The sequence below is a fragment of the Triticum aestivum genome, chromosome 5D, assembly GCF_018294505.1.
Source record: "Triticum aestivum cultivar Chinese Spring chromosome 5D, IWGSC CS RefSeq v2.1, whole genome shotgun sequence".
NCBI lineage: Eukaryota > Viridiplantae > Streptophyta > Magnoliopsida > Poales > Poaceae > Triticum > Triticum aestivum.
In genome coordinates this window covers 487,219,609-487,240,786 of record NC_057808.1, presented here as the reverse complement: position 1 = coordinate 487,240,786, position 21,178 = coordinate 487,219,609, and the positions used below count along the sequence as shown (strand labels likewise).

At 43.6% G+C, this 21,178-nt stretch overlaps 1 protein-coding gene, 2 long non-coding RNA genes and 12 other non-coding genes across 15 annotated transcripts; all 15 read left to right on the top strand.

The window, feature by feature from the left end:
* Window positions 1-12: 12 nt before the first annotated feature.
* Window positions 13-2,500, top strand: LOC123123063 (60S ribosomal protein L36a). Its single transcript, XM_044543488.1, has 4 exons — window positions 13-195; window positions 1,750-1,929; window positions 2,080-2,154; window positions 2,240-2,500. The coding sequence occupies exons 1-4, from the start codon at window positions 193-195 to the stop codon at window positions 2,297-2,299; spliced, it is 318 nt and encodes a 105-aa protein (XP_044399423.1). The 5' UTR covers window positions 13-192; the 3' UTR covers window positions 2,300-2,500.
* LOC123126496 (small nucleolar RNA SNOR75) lies at window positions 346-433 on the top strand. Its single transcript, XR_006461735.1, has one exon. It is a non-coding gene; the product is annotated as a small nucleolar RNA SNOR75 (small nucleolar RNA).
* Window positions 541-626, top strand: LOC123126492 (small nucleolar RNA SNOR75). Its single transcript, XR_006461732.1, has one exon. It is a non-coding gene; the product is annotated as a small nucleolar RNA SNOR75 (small nucleolar RNA).
* On the top strand, window positions 690-755 carry LOC123126941 (small nucleolar RNA Z105). The gene has a single exon (XR_006462143.1). It is a non-coding gene; the product is annotated as a small nucleolar RNA Z105 (small nucleolar RNA).
* On the top strand, window positions 1,519-1,590 carry LOC123126968 (small nucleolar RNA R66). Its single transcript, XR_006462156.1, has one exon. It is a non-coding gene; the product is annotated as a small nucleolar RNA R66 (small nucleolar RNA).
* An 858-nt stretch (window positions 2,501-3,358) lies between the features above and the next one.
* Window positions 3,359-4,671, top strand: LOC123123060 (uncharacterized). The gene is made up of 2 exons (XR_006460479.1): window positions 3,359-3,556; window positions 4,361-4,671. It is a non-coding gene; the product is annotated as an uncharacterized lncRNA (long non-coding RNA).
* On the top strand, window positions 3,687-3,777 carry LOC123126500 (small nucleolar RNA SNOR75). The gene has a single exon (XR_006461739.1). It is a non-coding gene; the product is annotated as a small nucleolar RNA SNOR75 (small nucleolar RNA).
* On the top strand, window positions 3,873-3,959 carry LOC123126485 (small nucleolar RNA SNOR75). Its single transcript, XR_006461725.1, has one exon. It is a non-coding gene; the product is annotated as a small nucleolar RNA SNOR75 (small nucleolar RNA).
* On the top strand, window positions 4,021-4,087 carry LOC123126937 (small nucleolar RNA Z105). Its single transcript, XR_006462139.1, has one exon. It is a non-coding gene; the product is annotated as a small nucleolar RNA Z105 (small nucleolar RNA).
* On the top strand, window positions 4,186-4,266 carry LOC123126920 (small nucleolar RNA SNORD18). The gene has a single exon (XR_006462123.1). It is a non-coding gene; the product is annotated as a small nucleolar RNA SNORD18 (small nucleolar RNA).
* A 6,310-nt stretch (window positions 4,672-10,981) lies between the features above and the next one.
* On the top strand, window positions 10,982-12,312 carry LOC123123059 (uncharacterized). Its single transcript, XR_006460478.1, has 2 exons — window positions 10,982-11,169; window positions 11,987-12,312. It is a non-coding gene; the product is annotated as an uncharacterized lncRNA (long non-coding RNA).
* On the top strand, window positions 11,303-11,390 carry LOC123126498 (small nucleolar RNA SNOR75). Its single transcript, XR_006461737.1, has one exon. It is a non-coding gene; the product is annotated as a small nucleolar RNA SNOR75 (small nucleolar RNA).
* LOC123126487 (small nucleolar RNA SNOR75) lies at window positions 11,499-11,585 on the top strand. The gene has a single exon (XR_006461727.1). It is a non-coding gene; the product is annotated as a small nucleolar RNA SNOR75 (small nucleolar RNA).
* Window positions 11,647-11,713, top strand: LOC123126936 (small nucleolar RNA Z105). Its single transcript, XR_006462138.1, has one exon. It is a non-coding gene; the product is annotated as a small nucleolar RNA Z105 (small nucleolar RNA).
* On the top strand, window positions 11,800-11,880 carry LOC123126922 (small nucleolar RNA SNORD18). Its single transcript, XR_006462125.1, has one exon. It is a non-coding gene; the product is annotated as a small nucleolar RNA SNORD18 (small nucleolar RNA).
* Window positions 12,313-21,178: the final 8,866 nt, after the last annotated feature.

The window sequence follows — 21,178 nt, the reverse complement described above, 5'->3', positions numbered from 1 at the left end:
ACCAGAGACGCGACCGGATCACTGCGTGCAGCGGCCGATCTGATCTGAGCCGTCCACCTCCGCAGCACCCAAACCCTATAAGAAGGAGGCGAGAGCCTCCGCCGCCAATCTTCCACACGCTTCCGCCGCCGACGACGACGACGACGACGCTAACCGACCGAGCGCGAGCACCGCACCGCCGCCGCCGCCGCCATGGTTTGTACCCCGCCTGTGCTCCTCCCCCGTCCACCTACCTTAGGATGCGATTTCCTGCTAGAGGATCACTTTGCGACTGCGGTAGATGCGCTCGTGTTTACCAATTGTTGCCTATTTTTCTCTGCGGCTCACGCGCTGGTGCTTGTGGGTTCTCCGTGATGATCACCACCGATTAGGTGTCCGACCCAATCCATTCCACTAAAACATGGGGACAAAACGAGGCATTTGTCTGAGAGAACACTGGCTGTGTTATGCTTTTGCCTTGTCATGCTGCTGCTGCTGCTGCTGCTGCTTGAATTCTACCATGTGCTTATTATGTGAGATTAGAGCGCTTTTTTTGGTAGTTCTCTGTGATGATGAACACAGATGACGAGTCTGATGTAATCCATTCAGTTACCCATGTGGACTATCGAGGCATTTGTCTGAGGGAACATTGTTTGCTTAGCCATTTCCTTAGCACATTTTCTCCACTGTTTTTTTGTATAATTGTGTCGCCGGCATGATGAGGAAGGAAATTGTTGTCTGATCTATTTGATGATGAATCGTCCTACTCATACTAAATGTCAAACGGTCAAACCGACTGCAGATCTGCTTTGCTGAACTAGTTGTGTAGATACCATAGAATAGTTGTTTCCTCTTTGCCTATGAAATTAACTTCAGTTTGGAAAATGAAATGATAAAGAACAATTGGTCCATGTTTCTGAAAACCATGTGATGATGTCCAATAAAACACTCGATGCTTCTGATTTCTAAAAGCACAGAATTGAATTATATTCTCTATGTGCACACTGCATTTTTGTGCACCGATGAGCTGTATTTTACCTTAATTTAGTACTGCTCTAGGTTTCTAGTTACTGTGTATGAGATGTGCTTTAAATATGTAAACTGGTGTACTAGTTTATATCAGGCAGCTGGCCTTTTTCCAAAGATGAAATGGATAGCTCGTCGTGTCAGAAACAAGTCTAATCTAGTTTTTATTTTGTGTTTAGATCGACTATAGTTTGTATTTATGCATCTTTCATTCTGTAATATTGTGAACGTGCTTCATGCAACTTCATATTACATGATACATCTAAAACCCACTGCGGTTGGCCATATTGTGGAATATTAGTGATTTTGTTTGGTGTGTTTGACATCCGAACTTTTTGTGTACTTAGCTAACCTAAAACTAAACTTACAGCCATTATTTGCATGTATTGCCCCGAGCAGACCATCTACCATTAATTACTTCTTTCTTACCACGTGATAATATTATTTTTGTTATGCAAGTAATGCTGCAATTTCAATTCTTACTGTTTAATGTTTGCTATTTTAATTAAGGGGTCCTATGATGGCATGAAATATTTGAGACCTGATTATCCTTGTGATGACAACCATAAGCATGTTTCTGAGGACCTAATTGTTTATTGTACTAGTGGCTTTCTGAGTATTTCTTGAACATTTACTGAACTTGTTTCTAGAGCTACTTTTTAGCTATTGCAGTGTCATCTGAAACTGTATGCAGTTTCACACAAACCCTGTTTTAACATTAGTTTTGTTGCGAATGCTAAATAGGTGAACGTTCCGAAGACCAAGAAAACCTACTGCAAAAACAAGGAGTGCAAGAAGCACACGCTTCACAAGGTCACTCAATACAAGAAGGGTAAGGACAGCCTGTCTGCCCAGGGAAAGCGTCGTTATGACAGGAAGCAGTCGGGATACGGTGGTCAGACCAAGCCCGTTTTCCACAAGAAGGTACGGCAACATCTTTGCGTGTGATTGTCAATCGATCTGATTTGTCTATCAATTTTATTGCCATCTACTTATGGTGTGTCTGTTTAGTGTAAAATCAGATAGAGATTAAAGCCAGTTGTGCAATGATGATTTTGTGACCTTTTTCTTCAGGCAAAAACCACCAAGAAGATTGTGCTGAAGCTGCAGTGCCAGAGCTGCAAGCACTACTCCCAGCGCGCCATCAAGGTTTGTTCCTTTCCTGATGAACTGACTGAACATTTGTTTTCATTCCATTGTGCTTTGCTCAGTCTGTCTTTATTCCTATGTGCAGCGGTGCAAGCATTTTGAGATCGGTGGAGACAAGAAGGGCAAGGGAACGTCTCTCTTCTAGATTGCTTTCACCTATCTGGAGTCGTTGTGGTCAAGAACTATTACTACTTGTCTTGATGTTTTTGATGTTATGAGTTGAATTGACCAGACCTTCTAATGTATCCAAACCCCTTTATCTGGCATTTGAGCAAGGACCGACTTGGCAAAATGATCTTTTGTGGCTTGAATCCCCTTTTAATCTGAGGTGCTGCCATACTGTTGACATGAATGTCCTGTGCACCGATTGGTATAATTTGACCTTCGCTGCTGCTGTTTATATGCTGTTGGTGGACAGATATGATAACTTATCTAGGCAGGACTGGTAAAATGCCTAAGTGTGGACAGTGTCAGTGAGATGGTTTGTGATTAATCCCGAGGGAATGAATCTAAGTGAGGTCTATGCTTGCTGTCTTATGGGCTGTTTCTGATGTATGAGGTTTTCTCTGGCGAGTTTTATGTCTATATATGTTCGCATGAGTGAATCTTATGCAATTATGAATTCTGAGGGCTGTGATTGTCTTTTTATGTTGTTGTTACATATATGTTTCTGCGTTCTCATCAATTCCTTTATCTCCACCTTGTCGCTGTAAACGATTTGTTGCGATCTGGTCAATATGGAGGGCCATATGCTGGTGCAAAATTCAACCCCTTAAGGTTCAGGCAAACCGTGTCCAAGTAAAGTAAAAAATGGTTCAGACAAATAGCTATAATAAGATCTTCTCATGAAGTGTGACAAAACTACATCAACACATGGAGATATCAATCAGTCGAGCAATGAGTGCTTTTCATCATCTTTTTTTTTTTGATAAATTCTTTTTTCCTTTTAGCTGAACTATTTTTTGAGACAATCGTTTTAGCAGAACTGATCAGGCGAGAATATCCAGTTTTTGTTTAAAAAGGTGAAGAGAATACTCATTATCTTTTTAATTTTTTTTTAGGGGTGAGAATACTCATTATCTACTAATTATTTTTTTGAGTGTCAGAAGACTCATCATCTTTGTACGTGAGCGTGGGCCGAGGCGTTGGTTTGGAGGCCCAATTATGCCTACGAACCAGAGCCCAACCGAATCGGATCAGAACGCCGTCCCGTGGCTGATCCGAGCCGTCCACCCGCTAGGGTTTCCCCTTCCCAGCACCCTACCCCCCTATAAAGTAGGAGGTGAGAGCCCCCGCCGCCAACAATCTACGGAGATCGGGTTCGTCCACACACTTCCGCCGCCGCCGCCGACGACGCGAAAAGGAGAGCGAGGCCGACTCCGCCGCCGCGATGAGGGCCAAGGTTCGTACTGCCTCTCGTCCACCTCCCCTGATGTTAGCTGCTTCGCGACTGCGGTAGATCTGGGCATGTGCTAGTGTTTATCGAGCGTTCGTTCCTGCTGTTTCTGCCGCTCGCTCGCGTAATTAGTGGTTCTCGGTGATGATTAACACTGATTAGATGTCCGATCCAATCCATTCCATTCAACCGTGGGGACAAAAATGAGGCAAATTTGTCCGAGAGAACCTGCTATTCTAGTTCGATTTGCTTATTCTGAGAGATACTAGGATGTAGTTTCTGTTGACTGAATTGATATTTTTTGCGCGTGTTTGTTTGTGGTTCTCTGTGATGATGAAAACAGATGACGAGTCCGATGTAATCCATTCTATAAAACCATGTGGACAATCGAGGCATTTGTCTGAGAGAACAGTGTTTTCTTTGCCAGTGTTTTTCCTAGATTTGTTCTTTCTTTCGTTCAACTGCGTCGGTTGGCGTGATGAGGAAGACAATTGGCGTCTGATCTATTTGATGATAAAATCCTCCTACTCATTCTGAATGTCAAACCCACTGCAGATCTATACTTTGCTTAGCTAGTTCTTTAGATATCTTATCATCGTTTTTTTCCTGTTTGCCTTTGAAATTGACTTCAGTTTGGGAAATGATGAAGAGCAATTGGTCCGTGTTTCTGAAAATCACGTGATGATATCCAATGAAACACTCAATCTTCTGATTCCAGAACAAGTTGTACTTTCTGTGTTCCTTTTGCATCTCCTATAGAGCACCTATGCAATTTATGCTCATGATCGGCATGGTTACTGTAATTTGCAGTGGAAGAAGAAGAGGATGAGGAGGCTCAAGAGGAAGCGCCGAAAGATGAGGCAGCGATCCAAGTAGGCGCCTTGGAGCAGCGGAAGCATCATCCTACATCCAGGCTGCCAGGCACCGAGGGATGACGGCATGGTCTAGTGATTCCTGGCGTGTTTGCTGCTATGGCTGTGGAAGCTGTTTAACCTGTGTTATGTCCAATTTAGCTGTTTAATTCTAGTCTGGTTATGTTCCAAGACAGAGTTTTATGTAATGTGGGGATTATATGTGTTTGTGACTGAATTTTATGCACCTATTAATTTTGCGGCGTCTCATCTTTTTTGTGATGCGATGATGCTATATGTTTCTAAAATTTTAGATGATTAATATCTGTTATGCCTTCTGAATGGTTGAAATATTACAATGCATGTATTAGAAATGATAAAGCCAAGCAAATTGCTTCTGATTGTGTAGGACAGTTAATCTGCCTGACAGATTTTTCAATTGTGCTTGAAACTATTGTTGTAAGACTTGCATCCGTATTGAAACGATGATTTGTGTAAACACCTATACTCACCATCAACTTGGAGCATTAGGCAAAAAAGGATGCTCCAATAGCTGCCCTTAATGTAAAATTTGCTCCAAATTTTTCAGGGCTGCCCAAAAATATAAAACAGTACTGCAGATTTGAGACTTGGGCTGCTATGGGCATTTCCCATGCGCCCTTCCAGCCTCTGTACCTGCGAGCATCATCGCCGGCTGATGCCTCCCCCAACTCTACACTTGGGCTGCTGTGGCAAAACCGTCGGTTGGGTGTTTCCCACGCGCCCTTCCTGCCTCTGCTCCTGCGAGCATCACCGCCGGCTGATGCCTCCCCAACTCTGACGCCCCTCATCCCGTCCCCTCTTACCTGAGTCCGATTTGGTCTTTGTCCCTGCAAGATTCGGCTCCGGCCACACCATGGCCAAGCTGAGCGAGCTCCATGTGGTGGCGGAGCTTTGCCAGGACATCCAGACAAAGGGCTTACGCTCCGACGCCTTCTCCAATATCGTCGTCGAGGCCAGAGGCTAAGTTCTCGAATGCAATTGTGGTGACCCCGGGCTAGTGCGGATCGGCGCTTCCCGTTGTTGTGGGCTGAGCATGTAGGATCGTTTCATATACTCCCTCCGTTCCTAAATATAAGTCCTTTTAGAGATTCCAATACGAACTACATACAAATGTATATGGACATATTTTAGAATGTAGATTCACTCATTTTACTCCGTATATAGTCTGCATTGAAATCTCTAAAAAGACTTATATTTAGGAACAGAGGGAGTAGTAGAAATGCATTTCTACCGGGTTGCATGGTGGGGATGTTTCGGTTCCTTTAAAGTGGAAATTTCTCAGTACTATGACTTGAAATTCTTTAATGGAGTGAATTGAGCTGAATTGTCTGTGTAGGACCAATTTTGTTGCTGATTGCAGCACGATAGTGTAGTTATTTTGTTTTGCCAAAAAAAAAAGGAAGTTAGATTCACCTTTGCGTTTCCAAATAAAAACAAGTTAGCCCTCTTCCAAACTCCTTTGGCATATATTCCCTCTAGTGATCTAAATGATTTTGTATTAGTTTACAGAGGGAGTACAAAGCTAAATGGAAGCCTGGTGGCTAGTTAGTGGTTTGTGTGGTGGTGCTGCAGAATGTGTTGCTGGAGTTTGTACGGGTCGTGGAGGTGCTGCTGGAATGCGCCGCTGCTTTCCCCGATTGAATTCATCAGTAAAGTTCGGTTTTTCAGCGTTCCTTTTTGTGAAGAAAGTGTACGAGGCCAAGATGCAGTGTTAGTTTTCAGAAACTTCAGACTTTCAGTGTTCCTTTTTCTGAAGAAAGTTACAAAGGAACTTGTCAATTTCGTTTGTTATTCGCTGAGATTGTATCCCAGGTCAGTTTGGTGTGTAGTTGTGTGCAATACAAAGAAATTAAAAGAAGACATTCAAATTTAGTATCTACTTTGATTTTATCGGTCATCCCTTTAAATTTGGATTTAGTAGTGGAATTTTGTGAGCAGCCGTTGGTGGAGAAGACACTCAAATTTAGTAGTTGAATTTTGTGATCAGCTGTTGGTGGAGAAAACACTCAAGGAAATCTTGCAAAGTTTAAATTCTATCCATATGTGGAGAAGAAAGATGTGGTGCGGCTGCCCTATTTTTATGGCCGCTGTTGGAGCAATGGTGTCCTATTTAGTGCCCCATTTTAGGGTAACTTTTGGAAACACTCATTTTCTCGTGCCCTAAAATACACCTTTTTGTATCCCACCTCAAGCAAATTTTGGTGCCCTATTATAGGGCAGTTATTGGAGATGCTCTGCTCTCAGCACAACTTGATATAATAGGTTGGTTGTATGCTTAATTCTTTGTGAATGGTTATAGTTGGGAGGCGTGGAACCGGTGAGAGCCTATGACGCGACAAATAAGTTGTTTTGCCCCACATAAATGTCATGATGCCCAAACTAAGCTCATTTATAGGTGCTGAAATATTATGGGCCCACACAAAACCATGCAATGCGGTGGGCAGCAGGGTACCTTCATGTCATCAATTCTCAACTGAGAAATATCAATCTCTTCCATGCCTCTCAATTCCAAATTCATTTCCTCTAGAAACAATGAGACAATCCATACGTCAAAAGAGTAGAAAGTGTGTTCCATACGAGTTGCATAGGCTTGAAAGGCACCGGGAATTATTTTATGGGCCATGCTAGGCGTTGGCCGGTTTAAGCAATGGAAAAGATTGTCCACATCCATAGCCGTCGGACTAAGACAAAGAAAGTCACTACATCTTCTTCACGTGAGCAAAGGAAGTTGCAACAAGCATGTAGTTGCACCCGTCTCTCTAGAACAGAGGACCTGTTGCAAAAGGCCTCGAACTACGGACTAATTGCAAAAAGCCTCAACCCATGTTTTTCTTCCTCCTATCTATGCAACATGAGCCTTGTTGTGCTTGGCCTCTTCATTTTTCTTTTTTTCTATTGTCTATCATTGCAACATAGGTCATGTTGTAGAAGCTCTTTTTTTGCAAAAATAGAGGTCGTGAGCATAAACTTTTGCAACAGAGGTCTTGTTGTAGTTTTTTTTCTCAACAAAGGTCGACCATGTGTGGGAATAAGAAAAAAGACAGAGCGGTGTGGAGGGTCCACACATGACATGCGTCCGCACGCTAGAGGCGGCGGATGCCACATGCTGGATAGGCCGGGTGAAGAATTTCCCCTATTTGAACATGAGGTAGAAAGTTAAAACCATTGACCTGTGACCAATTCATCTCTCTCCCCTACCCCCCCCCCCCCCCCCCTCATTAACTGACACGGCGATTGCCCCGGATGGAAATAAACCTTTGAGGTCCCACGGCTATTATAGAAACAAAAAATACAGGCTCCACAATCTGCTATCCGGACATCATGACCCCAAATCTGTACATAGTAACACCAATTACCTGTGGTTGGATTGTTAGGTGAACAATGGTATCCCCAGGCCCGCAGGGTTGAAGTCCTGGTGCTCGCATTTATTCTTGAATTTATTTCAGGATTTTTGGTGATGCACATTCAGTAGGAAGAGACGTTTCAGTCAACTACGAGGCGCCTTTGGTAACTTCGTCAATCTCAAGATGATATGCCGGCTTAGTCTCTCCGAGATGCTCATAGGAGTAAGGTATGCGTGTATATGTTTATAGGGATGAGTGTATGCGTATATATATAAGCGCATGCATGTGTACTGTGTTAAAAAAGCACCAACACCTGCCCCAAACTAAGTGATGGGGACACCTCTTCTACCATTACAGCCCCTGCTACACCTACGACCGTAATCCCACAAGGATCAATGACGCAAGCTCGTACACAACAATTAAATCCACAGGACTGAAGGTTGTGGAGATTGGAGAAGAGGATATGTACATCATGGAAGCAAGATTCATGGACAATACGACGCGAAGGATGGTGTTGGAAGGACACCAAAGTCACCTTAAAGCACTTGTCGAATTTTCAAAATCAGGTGGCTTATTTTGGTTCGGCCACTTTCTCGTAGTGTGGACTAAACCATGTATTTTAACTCTTTTTTGGTTCAAACGTACTAGACAAAAGGTTTGTGGGCCTCGGAAAAATGCAAACAAAATTAAACTAAAGGGAAGTGATGGACGGAAATTGACTGCAATGCTAATGATGGATTGGTGGCCTCAGGTGAGAAGGACAGCCAGGCACAATGAAAACCTTAGATTGGAACTGTCGTGGGATGCTTTCATCCACGACAGTTTGAGAGCTCTTGGACCTCCAAGGGAGTGTGAGAGCATATGTGATTTTCTTATATAAATCACATATGAACAAAGCGAGTGCAATTGATTTGAGAGTTAAACTAGGGTTGATTTTACTCATATTGTTGAGAGTGATGGTTGCTCGGGGAACCTTGTCCTGTTCTATAACCAGTCTAATGAAGTGATGTTGAATTATTCTTCTAAACACTTTATTGATGGAATTGTTATGGGTGGAAATAATGCTTCATGGCGCTTGAGGATTTTATGGACAACCAACTTGGGATCGGAAGCACCTGTCCTGGACATACTTGTGGAATGTAATGTGGCTGGTCCATGGTTAGTTTTTGTGATTTTAATCAGAGATTGGTGGCAAGTGAGAAGGAGGGTGGTAATGTTCGACCTCAACAGTTGATGCATAATTTCAGAGGTTGTGTGGACTTCAATAGACCACTGTTATTGGTGACCAGTTCACCTGGAGCCAAGGTATCACTAAGTAATGAGGCGTGTGCAGATAAATTGCCATATGCATTGGTTCATGAGCACCATGTCCATTCAAACCATTGACCTATTCTCCTTCATAAGAATTATTCTAAATCTGTTTTTCTCAACAACCGAAGGCCCGAAAACAGTTTGAAGCCCGTTGGCTGTGTGAAGAAACCGTTAATGCGGTAGTCCAATTGGCTTGGGAGAGAGCAAGCTAGCTAGTGTGGGGCCATCCTTGTCTGATCGTACCAAGGCTGTTCATAAAGATCTACACCAGAGGGATCGGGAGGTTCTGAAAGGCCCAAATAAGAGGATATCGAAGCTAAAAAAAGACCTTAAAATGGAGACAAAGTGATTCGACAGGGAGATTAGGGATAAAAAAGATTTTCAAATATTGAGAATCTTCTTTTTTGTAGGCTAGATATTGAAAATCTTCTGTACCAAGAAGAATTGATTTGGTTATAGAGAGGACGAGCTAATTGGTTGCTTCATGGAGATCGGAATACATCATTTTTTCGTAGACTTGCTTCAAAGCGGGAAAAGGGAAACTACATTAAGAGGCTACTTGATGATACATGGGTATGGAGAGAAGGTACAAATTATCTCAGTAGTTTGATTACAAGATACTTTATCGATTTGTTCTCATCACAAGTAGTTTGATTACAAGGTACTTTAGAAACAAACGAGTAGCAACTACATCAGACCGCAGCAACGTGTTGTTCAACTAGGACAAAGTTTCCTCCCTAGTTTTTAAATAAGACTTGGCTACACCAGTATGATTAGTCGTGGCGAACCAACATGTGGTTGGATGGTTAGGAGGACAGTGATATCCCTAACCCAGCAGGGTTCAAGTCTTGCTGCTCGCATATATATCCTGGATAGGCGCCAATGGTGACTTTGTAAAATGTAGATAGTATGCCGACTCAATCTTTCGGAGGTGCTCTATGTTGTCGCAAAAAAAAAGGTATACGTGTGTGCATTCATAGGGGTGAGTATATGCGCGTATATATATGAGCGCTTGCGTCTATATTGTGTTAAAAATAGTATAATTAATCCTGAATCGTGCTGCACCAACAGTTGCGCACCAGCGCCATCACAATGTATTAGTCTTTTTTCTAGTAAAATTAGATATTTCCCCGTGCGTCGCTACGGGGCATAAATATTATATTACAATACATTATCTCATAATTTACATCTTCATATTATGTGATTGTGTAAATAAATATTTAACAAATCTTGCCCGTGATTTTATTTTGTAATCACTTATTGACTTACCAAAGAAAATAAAATTTATTTGACAAGTCAATAAAAGATGAGACGATTAAGACGGTTTTCAAGGAATGATCATTAGAAAAAGGGAATGTTGGACGAATCACTCCGCCTGGCAGGAAAAGGAATGCTATTCTTTTTTTTTAAATCTCTACTAGTACTTAAAAAGAACGTAAGGTTCACATTTCATATTTCTTTCCACCAACCCTTCGTCCAGTCTTCCATGTATATGATAATCAATCACCTTAATTTACTTACCTTCTGAATCAACTCCACTTTAATTTATTTACCAATCTTCTAATCAAAATATAAGGTAATTCATGGTCAGAATTTTATGAACATTTATTTACACAATCACATTATTATTGACAGGTAAATCACAAGCTAACGTGCTAGAATATTTATATCCCGTTGCAACGCACGGGCATTGTTCTAGTAGTAAAATAAAAAAACAAGAGAATAAAGTAAAGACTGGTCAAGTTTCTTTTTCCTCCCTTTAGGAAATCAAGTCCAGTCAAATGTTAGCGTGGGCCTAGGCGTTGTTTGGAGGCCCAACAGGCCCATACCAGAGCAACTAATCGGATAAGAACGCCGTTCATTGGCTGATCCCAGCCGTCCACCCGTCCAACCCCGCTAGGGTTTCCCCCCTCTTCAGCACCCAGCCCGTATAAGTACGAGGCGAGAGCCCCCGCCGCCAACAATCTAACGAGAGCCCCCGCCGCTAGGGTGTTCGTCCACACACTCCCGCCGCCGCCATCCCCGCGAACCGGAGAGCGAGGCCGACACCGCCGCCGCGATGAGGGCCAAGGTTCGTACTGCCGCCCGTCTTCTACCTCGCCTGCTGTTATCTGCGTCCCGACCGTGGTAGATCTAGACATGTGCTAGTGCTTACCGAGCGTTCGTTCTTGCTGTTGCTGCCGCTCGCTTGCGTAGGTAGTGGTTCTCTGTGATGATCAACACTGATTAGATGTCCGATTCAATCCATTCCATTCAACCGTGGGGACAATATGAGGCATTTGTCTGAGAGAACCGTTGCTATTTCGACCAGATTTGCTTGCTCTATGATATATAATTACTGCTTCTAGTTATGTTAGCCAGATTTATGCGTTTTTTTTGCTGTTTTCATTTGTGCATAGTTCTCTGTGATGATGAAAACAGATGACGAGTCTGATGTAATCCATTCTATTACACCATGTGGACAATCGAGGCATTTGTCTGAGAGAACTGTGTTTTCTTTGCCAGTGTTTTTCCTAGATTTGTTCTTTCTTTAGATCAGTTGCGTCGGTTGCCATGATGAGGAAGACAAATGGCGTCTGATCTATTTGATGATAAAATCCTCCTACTCATTCTGAATGTCAACCCGACTGCAGATCTAGTTTGTAGATAGGTATGACCTTCTTTAGTAGTTCTCTTTTCGCCATGCCAAATTGGCAGTTTTGGAACATGATGAAGAACAATTGGTCCGTGTTTCTGAGAATCATGTGATGATATCCAGTGAAACACTCAATCTTCTGATTCTAAATCACATACTACTTTCTCTTTTCATGTGGAATTATCTCATGTTCCTGCGCATCTAGCACTATGCAATTTGTACTGATGATCTGCATTTTTGTGATAATGTGCAGTGGAAGAAGAAGAGGATGAGGAGGCTCAAGAGGAAGCGCCGAAAGATGAGGCAGCGATCCAAGTAGGTGCCTTGGAGGGAGGGGAAGCATCATCTTACATCCAGGCAGCGGAACTCTGAGGGATGATGGCATTGTCCGAGTGATTCCTGATTTGTTTTGCGGTTGTGGCTGTGGAAGTTGCTTTACCTGTGTTTAGCTGTTTAATACTAGTCTGGCTATGTTCCAGGACTGAGTTTTATGTAATGTGAGGATTATATGTGTTTGTGACTGAATTTTATGCACCTATTATCTTTGAGGTACTCTGAATTGTGCCTTTTGGCCCTGCATTTGTTGTCAGTTATTTTATCTGTTTGCAGTGTGATGCAGCTCCTTTTCTCTGCAGTGACACTTCCAGCATTGGTAGCTGCCAGTGAATTGGAGCCTCAGTTAAACAACTGATCTTGATTTTATTGCTTAAGCACCATGCGGTAATTTGATCTTAGACATGGGAATGAATTGGAGGAGATCAACAATGGTGGTCGGTTTGAATAAAACACTAACTGATGAACATCATGGCTCCAAGAACTGATGGCAAAGTTATTGTCATTTTCAGCTTCTCTAAATTTGCTGCTATTTCACAGACGATGAGTCTGATTTAATCCATTCTATTACACCCATGTGGACGATTGAAGCATTTCTCAGGGAACATGCTTAGGGCTAGTTTTTTTTGGCCTATGGCAGGGTGTGGAAATAAGCTGCCCCTTTCCTAGCTATTCTAGAAGCTTAACCTAAAATTTCATTTTATAAGCCTACTATAAGTAAGGAGGGGGCAACTTATTTCCACAGCGAACTGGCCCTTAGTCTTTTAACTTTACTATTCCATTTTTGGTTTAATAGCTCATATTCTTGAATGTCAAATGCATATATAAGTACTCCCTTTTGTTGCAAAGATTCATCACATTGTCACAATCTTGTCACTTCGTCTGCCAAATACTAGATTGCAGGACATGTCCTTATTTTCTTTATTATTATTGCTTTTTGTTTGTTCATTTAACAAAACTGATCACACACAATTTGTGAAGATGCTGGATGCTCCGCTGAAGATAACAATCAGTTCACCCTTGCACGCAGTTTGGTCAGGGATTCTCCCATTCTTCTAATGCACGGAATTTGGAGCAGTTAACTAAGATAGTGCAGACTATTCAGATATGTGAATTATATCATTGGCAGTGCTATTGAAAATAGTTTGCCTATCCAGAATTAAATAAGTTTGATTCTACATGGAATTGTTATTCACATAAAATACACATGGGCTGAAAAAAATGGAAGGAATCTTTTTAATTGACTTCACATGAGGATGGCAGTCAAGTTAATGTTTCGCCTGAAGTTGGTGTTGTCCGAAAATATGCTGCATATACATTAGAGTACGTGCGGCCAAGCTACAATGATGAACAGCTAGTTTTTGTTGTTCATAATACAAAGCGCGCGGGTCAAAGAGAGACTGGTGCATTTATTTCAGGAGATAAACAAACGAGTAACAACACTAATCCTTGTGAAGAAGCTAAGGCTCTACACATACATGTTTGGAGGAAAGAGTACAATAAGTAAACTATGAAAACTTTCATGTGCATGGCTACGTGAGAGATAGCTGGATGGAGATACTATTATCAAGGAGACCAATTAATTAAAGTTGAGGATCTATGTATTGCATGTAAGTGTTTAGATGGCAGGTGCAAGAAATCGTATTTTTGTTCCTATTTTTGCCCTGTAACATGCACCGAAAGGACATGTATGTTTTCTTAAACATAAGCACGAATTAAAGTAACATTCGTATTACTTTCATATTGTGGCACTTTGCCTATTTCTTCCTAGTTGTACAGTTCCAGATGTGCTAATCTCCCAACTAGTTCCTAGTTGTTACTAATTTTGCTTGTATATGTTATTATAGCTTATTAAGCCTAATGGATAAAGATTTTTTTAAAGAGGAATATATTAATATCAAGTAGATACCAATTACGCCCAGCCTATGCACCAACAAGACGCGTAAGAACATCCAGGATGCACACGGCCAAAAAAGAAAATAATAAGAGAAAAAAACATGTCATGGTGATCAATCACCCGCAGTAGCAGCACTCTTAACACCACCAAAGACAACACCCAAACTAGAAAGAAGGTTCTTCAAAAGCAACGCCTCCAGGAAGGGAACAATGCACAAGTGTTGTCGTTGCCCGATCAATGATCATAGGTTTTCACCCTGGAGAAAGACCGCGTTACCAAAACAATGACTTCAACAAGGCCACTATCAGGCACAACTAATAAAGGCTAGACCTTGGGTTTTCACCCTGGAAATCATGACTCGGTACTCAAAAGAGCACCACCAACAAAGAAGTCCTCCAATGTTGCCGCCCCCACTCGCGGAGGCTACTACTACAAGTCACTTACCACCGGGCTCACAGAAACTCGTGCCCGGCATGGGTGAGAACATACCCCGCAAGCCAATTCTAAACAACTGTCTATGAAGCAAAGTCTTCATCGCATCCAAGATCCCGCCTTCGCAACTTGCAGGTCCTCCAATCACGCCATGGCATTCTCATCATGTGTCGATCCCTTGGAAATCTTGGAGAAGACATGTCCCAAGGTGTCAACAAAAACAGAGCTTCGTGATACCCTAGTGAAGTTGGTTATACTGATATTGCGGGTGCACACGACGGGCCCTTATCCAATCAAGCTGTCCAAAAAAGTGTCATATATGCTAGTCCTTGTTTTCCTTCGAAGGAGATGTCCGGAACTCATTGATGGCCAGATCAAAGAGGATTGATCACATGTAGAATGGGGACTTCACGCGAAGAGCACGAGGGCCACCGCCTGGCCGATTTATATTAGGAGACATGACATCCCCCCGACAACCAGGCCCATCCCCCTGGACGGGAAGTACCAGCCAACCCCCTAGCCGTAGCCTCTTTGGATCAATGACCCGACCTCCAGTTGGATATGGGCAAATACGATCTCGAGGGATGGTAACCCCGCACCACGGGCGTGGCCAGATGCAAGCCTACCTCGCCGCTAACAGCAAACTCCAGGCCGGCCACCCGAGCTGGACGATGGAGAGCAGGGATAACTGATGATGGCGCGTCTGAGGCGCTGGGGTTCGAGAGGAGCAGCATGGGGAGCGAGGAAGGGGAAGGAGAGGTGGGGCGGCCTCACCGCTGCCAACCCACGTCAGGGCTTCGTCCGGGAGGGACTACCGGCGGTGGCGAGGGAAGGGGCGAAGGAGGAGGGGTCGGTGGCGGCGAGACTGGGGATCTGCCGTGTCGCCCCTGGGAGGCGACACGGGGGCAACTGCATTTTTCTTTCTAGATGCATTTATTGACACTACCAGTGGCACAACAACAGCTTGGCAAGAGATGGGGCATGTCATTATGTTTATTGACATTATTCAGTCATTGTGCACGTCACGACAATCTTTTTTTGACACATCACACATGTAAGGCGTCAAACAAGATTCATTGGCTAGCATGTTGTACTTGGGCAGTGGGGGAGGGTAGGGACTAGGGAACATGCAGAGAAAGTAGGCCCTACATAATTTCTCAGTGGTGGGAGGCAACTGCTCTCCCTCGTCGTCCTCATCCTCATCCACAAAGGTCTCTTATTGCTCTCCGTCATGGATGAAGATCGTGCAGCGGTTCATTGATAGCCTGACACCACCTGTTCATCCTTAATGGACTCGAGATGGCGCGATTTTCCGCAATGAAGACCGGGTCGACGCAGAGCTTGGTGAGAGCGATAGCGCCTGCTCGTTCTGCCTCAAGCTCCACCTCTGCCACGAGGTGCTTCTCATCCATGACGAGGCGGAACGACTACCGCAAACCTAGGGTAGGTGTGGTCAACCATTGGGACCAACGGGATAGCCTAGTGATAACCCACAAGTATAGGGGATCACTTGTAGCCTCTTTTGATAAGAGTGTCAAACGCAACGAGGAGCTAAAGGTAGAACAAATATTCCCTCAAGTTCTATCGACCACCGATACAACTCTACGCACGCTTGACGTTCGCTTTACCTAGAACAAGTATGAAACTAGAAGTACTTTGTAGGTGTTGTGGGATATGTTTGCAAGATAATAAAGAGCACGTAAATAAAAACTAGGGGTTGTTTAGATAAATAAACAATTAAGTTAGTATAGCGAGTGTGGAAAAGTGGTGGTAGGAGCTGCGAAATTGTCCCTAAGCAATTGACTACATTACTAGACCGATAGCAAGTTTTTATGTGGGAGAGGCCACTGCTAACATGTCATCTCTTACTTGAAATTCTATGCACTTATGATTGGAATTATTAGCAAGCATCCGCAACTACTAACGTTCATTAAGGTAAAACCCAACCATAGCATTAAGATATATTGGTCCCCCCTCAATCCCGTATGCATCAATTTCTATCCTAGGCTGAAGCTGCTGTCTGATGACCCACAAGTATAGGGGATCAATTGTAGCTCTTTTCGATAAGTAAGAGTGTCGAACCCAATGAGGAGCAAAAGGAAATGACAAGCGATTTTCAGCAAGGTAATGTCTGCAAGTGTTGAAATTGTAGGTAACAGAGTAGTTTGATAGCCAGATAATTTGTAACGAGCAAGTAATGATAGTAGTAACAAAAGTGCAGCAAGGTAGCCCAATCCTTTTGAGGCAAAGGACAGGCCAAAACGGTCTCTTATAGTAAGCAAAGCGTTCTTGAGGGTACACGGGAATTTCATCTAGTCACTTTCACCATGTTGATTCGATTTGTGTTCGCTACTTTGATGATTTGATATGTGGGTGGACCGGTGCTTAGGTGTTGTTCTTACTTGAACAAACCTCCTACTTATGATTAACCCCCTCGCAAGCATCCGCAACTACGAGAAAAGTATTAAGAATAAATTCTAACCATAGCATTAAACTTTTGGATCCAACCGGCCCCTTACGGAATAGCGCATAAACTAGGGTTTAAGCTTCAGTCACTTCGCAACCCATCATCTAATAACTACTCCACAATGCATTCCCTTAGGCCCAAATATGGTGAAGTGTCATGTAGTTGACGTTCACATGACACCACTAAGGGAATCACAACATACATACTATCAAAATATCGAACACATATCTCAAGAACAAAAGTAACTACTCACAAATGATAATCATGCTCAAGATCATAGGGCTATTAAATAGCATATTGGATCTGAACATATAATCTTCCATCAAATAAACCATATAGTTGAACACTACTAGTCACCCACAAGCACCATTCTATAGTTCCGGTACAAAGATTGAACACAAGAGATGAACTAGGGTTTGAGAGGAGATGGTGCTATTGAAGATGTTGATGGAGATTGCCCTCCCCAAGATGGGAGAGTTGTTGGTGATGATGATGACGATGATTTCCCCCTCTGGGAGGGAAGTTCCCCCGGCGGAATTGCTCCGCCGGAGGGCAAAAGTGCTCCTGCCCAAGTTCCGCCTCGAGACGGTGGCGCTCCGTCCCGAAAGTACTCCCCTTATTTTTTCTAGGTCAAAATGACTTATATACCAGAAGATGGGCACCGGAGGTGGGCCTGGGTGAGCACAACCCACCAGGGCGCGCCTGGGCTCCTTGGCGCTGCCAGGTGGGTTGTGCCCACCTGGTGGGCCCCCTTTGGTACTTATTGGCTCCAATATTCCTCAAATATTCCATAAAAAATCTCCGTAAAGTTTCAGCTTGTTTGGAGTTGTGCAGAATAGGTGGCGTGACGTAGCTTTTCCAGGTCCAGATTTCCAACTGCCGGAATTCTCCCTCTTTGAGTGTACCTTGCATATTATGAGAGAAAAGCATTAGAATTACTCCAAAAATCTTTATTATGCATAAAAACATCATAAATAACAGTAGGAAAACATGATGCAAAATGGACGTATCAACTCCCCCAAGCTTAGACCTCGCTTGTCCTCAAGCGAAAACCAAAATCGAAAAACATGTCCACATGCTTAGAGAGAGAGAGGTGTCGATAAAAACAAAATACGGACATAGAAGCATCATGTAGATTATTATAGCAGCAACAAATTTAAACATAAGACTTTTATCATAGAACTTTTATCATAGACTTCCCATGAATAAGTGACAATTCATCACATAATTGAAGTATAAAGCATATACTCTATTAGAAACCAACAAACTATGTTCTCAGTCAACTTTGCAACTACAATTCATCATATTTTTAGGAAGGGTCACGTATCGGAGCCTTTAGGCAAGTCCACATACTCAACCATCATATAGTCTTCTATGATTGCTAACACTCACTGCATACACATGAGCAAAACGTTTCAACCAGACACATAGAAAGATAGGGGCTTATAGTTTCGCCTCCCAACGTATTCACCTCAAGGGTGATGTCAACAATAATAACTCATGCCACCCATATTCAACTGGACATATGTGCCTAGATCTTTCCTCACCACATGATGCTTGCCAAAGGAGAAAAATAAAAAGGAATAGAGAGAAAAACTTTGACTCTTTTCATAAAAGTAAAAGATAGGCCCTTCGCAGAGGGAAGCGGAGGTTGCCATGTGTTTATTTGTTTGTATGCTCAACCCCTAGGTGCAAAACAAAGTCACATTGTATTGCCCCTTGTGATGGCAACCTTTATTATGCAGTCTGTCGCTTTTATTCTTCACCATCACAAGTTGGTACAACGCTCAATTTTCTCTTACACTAAATGATCTCACACTTTTAGAAGCAATTTTTATTGCCTTATTGCACCGATGACAACTTACTTGAGGGATCTTGCTCAATCCCTAGGTAGGTATGGTGGACTCTTGAAAATAAGATTTGGGTTGAAGGGTTTTTGGATGCACAAGTAGTATCTCTACTTAGTGCGGAATTTTTGGCTAGCAAAGATAGGGGGCAAGCACCACATGTTGAAGGATCTATGACAATATAACTTCTATGTGAATATGAACAAACATAAATCATTACGTTGTCTTCCTTGTCCAACGTCAACAATTTTGGCATATAATATTTTGATGGGGGCTCACAATCACAAAAGATCTCTAGGATAGTGTATTTATATGCGAATCTTCTCTTCCCTTATTATTTCTTTCATGAGTTGCATCATTGACCAATGCTATGTTTGTCAATCTCTAATAAAATTTCCTACTTATACTTTTCCTTATGTGGTGTCATCACCTACCATAAGATTAACATATGATATTTTTAATTTATTTCCTTTCTTTTTATTGCAACATGAAAGTAAAGAAAGCAAAAACTCAAACTAAACTTTATTATATATCTTGCACACGATTACAAGGATAAATCACTAAGCAAACCCTCGAAAAGAAAGGATCGAACTAAACTTTTATTCATCTAAAGAAAAAGATCGAACTAAATTAAGTAAAGGCAAAAGATAGTGGGGTGATACGATACCGGGGCACCTCCCCCAAGCTTGGCGGAAGCCAAGGGAGTGCCCTTACCCGATACTCAATTTTCTTTTGGTGATGAAGAACAAGGTGATGGTGATACAACTCCCAATATTTCCATGAGTGTCTCCTTTATGCCCTCAATCTCACGAAGAGCTTTATGAAGCAACTCAACATTTTTCCTCACCTCAGCCATGATATACTTATTCTCCGGCCCCCAAGAACTTGCTCCTGAATCACTTTCTCTTGGATGGGATATGTCCCAATTGGATGGTATGTGCATATGAGGAGTATTTTCGAACCCATAATTGTGAATCAAGTTGTGAAAATTGTTATGATGTAACCTGTGTAAAGGCCTCCTTGGTGGGAGTTCTTCTTGCACTTCCAAGCTTGCTTGATTGTTTGAAGATCTCATGGCTTGATGAGGGCTAGGACGAGTAGAGATACCAGCCAGTGTCCCTGTTTCGTAAGCCGGGGGGCATACTCCAAAGGAATCACTACAAAAAAAGACACATCCGTGACATTTTGGGCCGAACGATTTTTTTCGTCATACTTATGACACTTCTATGACGATAATTGTGACAAAGCCTGGTATCATCATAGAGGTGGTTGGGTCCTACTTCTATGACAAAAAATCATGACAGAAAATGGGCTTTTCGTCCTGGGCGGGCCGGAGACGCAGCTGCATGACATTCTTTGGGCCGACCATGACGGAAAAAACCGTGGTAGAAGCGAGGGCGAGGAAAATATCGGGGTGTTCCCGGTTACGGTGGGTGGTCGGGGCCGAGCGATGCGCGTTTCTCTCGTACACGCACGCGCGTGGGTGCGAGGCGCTGGGCTCTAACTGAACCCTAGTGAGGCGTTGGGCTCTAACTAAACCCGAGCGATTGCACTGCAGGCAACGCGTTACTGAACCCGAGCGATCGATCGATGGCTGTTAACTGAACCCGATCGAGCGATTCCTTCGCTACTGCTGCTAACTGAAGCCGATCGATGCTGCCTCTGGATGAACAGTGAGCGTTGCTGGGGGGGGTTGGATGAACAGTTCCCGGTGGGGGTGGATGAACAGGACCCCGTGGTGTTGCCTCTGGATGAACAGGACCCCGATCGATCGAGCCGGTTGGGGCTGGATGAAAAGGACCCCGTGGAGGGCTGGATGAACAGGACCACCCCGTGGAGGGCTGGATGAACAGTACACGGTGGAGGGCTGGATGAATAGTAGCCCGTGGAGGGGTGGTTGAACAGGAACCCGTGGAGAGGGCTGGTTGAACAGTAGCCGGTGGAGTAGCGGGCGATGGAGGCTGGATGAACAGGAGCCCGTGGATGAACAGTCGCAGGTGGAGGATGGAGGAGGTCGACGGTGGATGAACAATAGCCCGTGGAGGCTGGAGGGGGTCGACGGTGGAGATGAACAGTATCCCGTGGAGTCCCGTTTTGCGGTACGCCACACCCCTCCCGATGAACATGACCCCCGTTTCGACCGTAGCGCTCCAACACAAGTCCGTTTTCTCCGTTTTGCGGTACGCCACACCCCTCCCGATCAACAGGACCCCCGTTTCGACCGTAGGAGGTCTGTTTCCTCCGTTTTGCGGTACGCCAGACCCCTCCCAATGAACAGGATCCCGTTTTGAACGTGGCCGGTCGAACACAAGGCCGTTTCCTCCGTTCTGCGGTACGCCAGGCCTCGTTTCCATCGGCTGTTCCGTCCAAGCCCTCCCGATGAACACGACGATGCATTCCGTTCCGACCCAGCCGGTTGGCTCCCCATGAACACGACAACGACGCAGTTTCTCCGTTCCGACCCAGCCA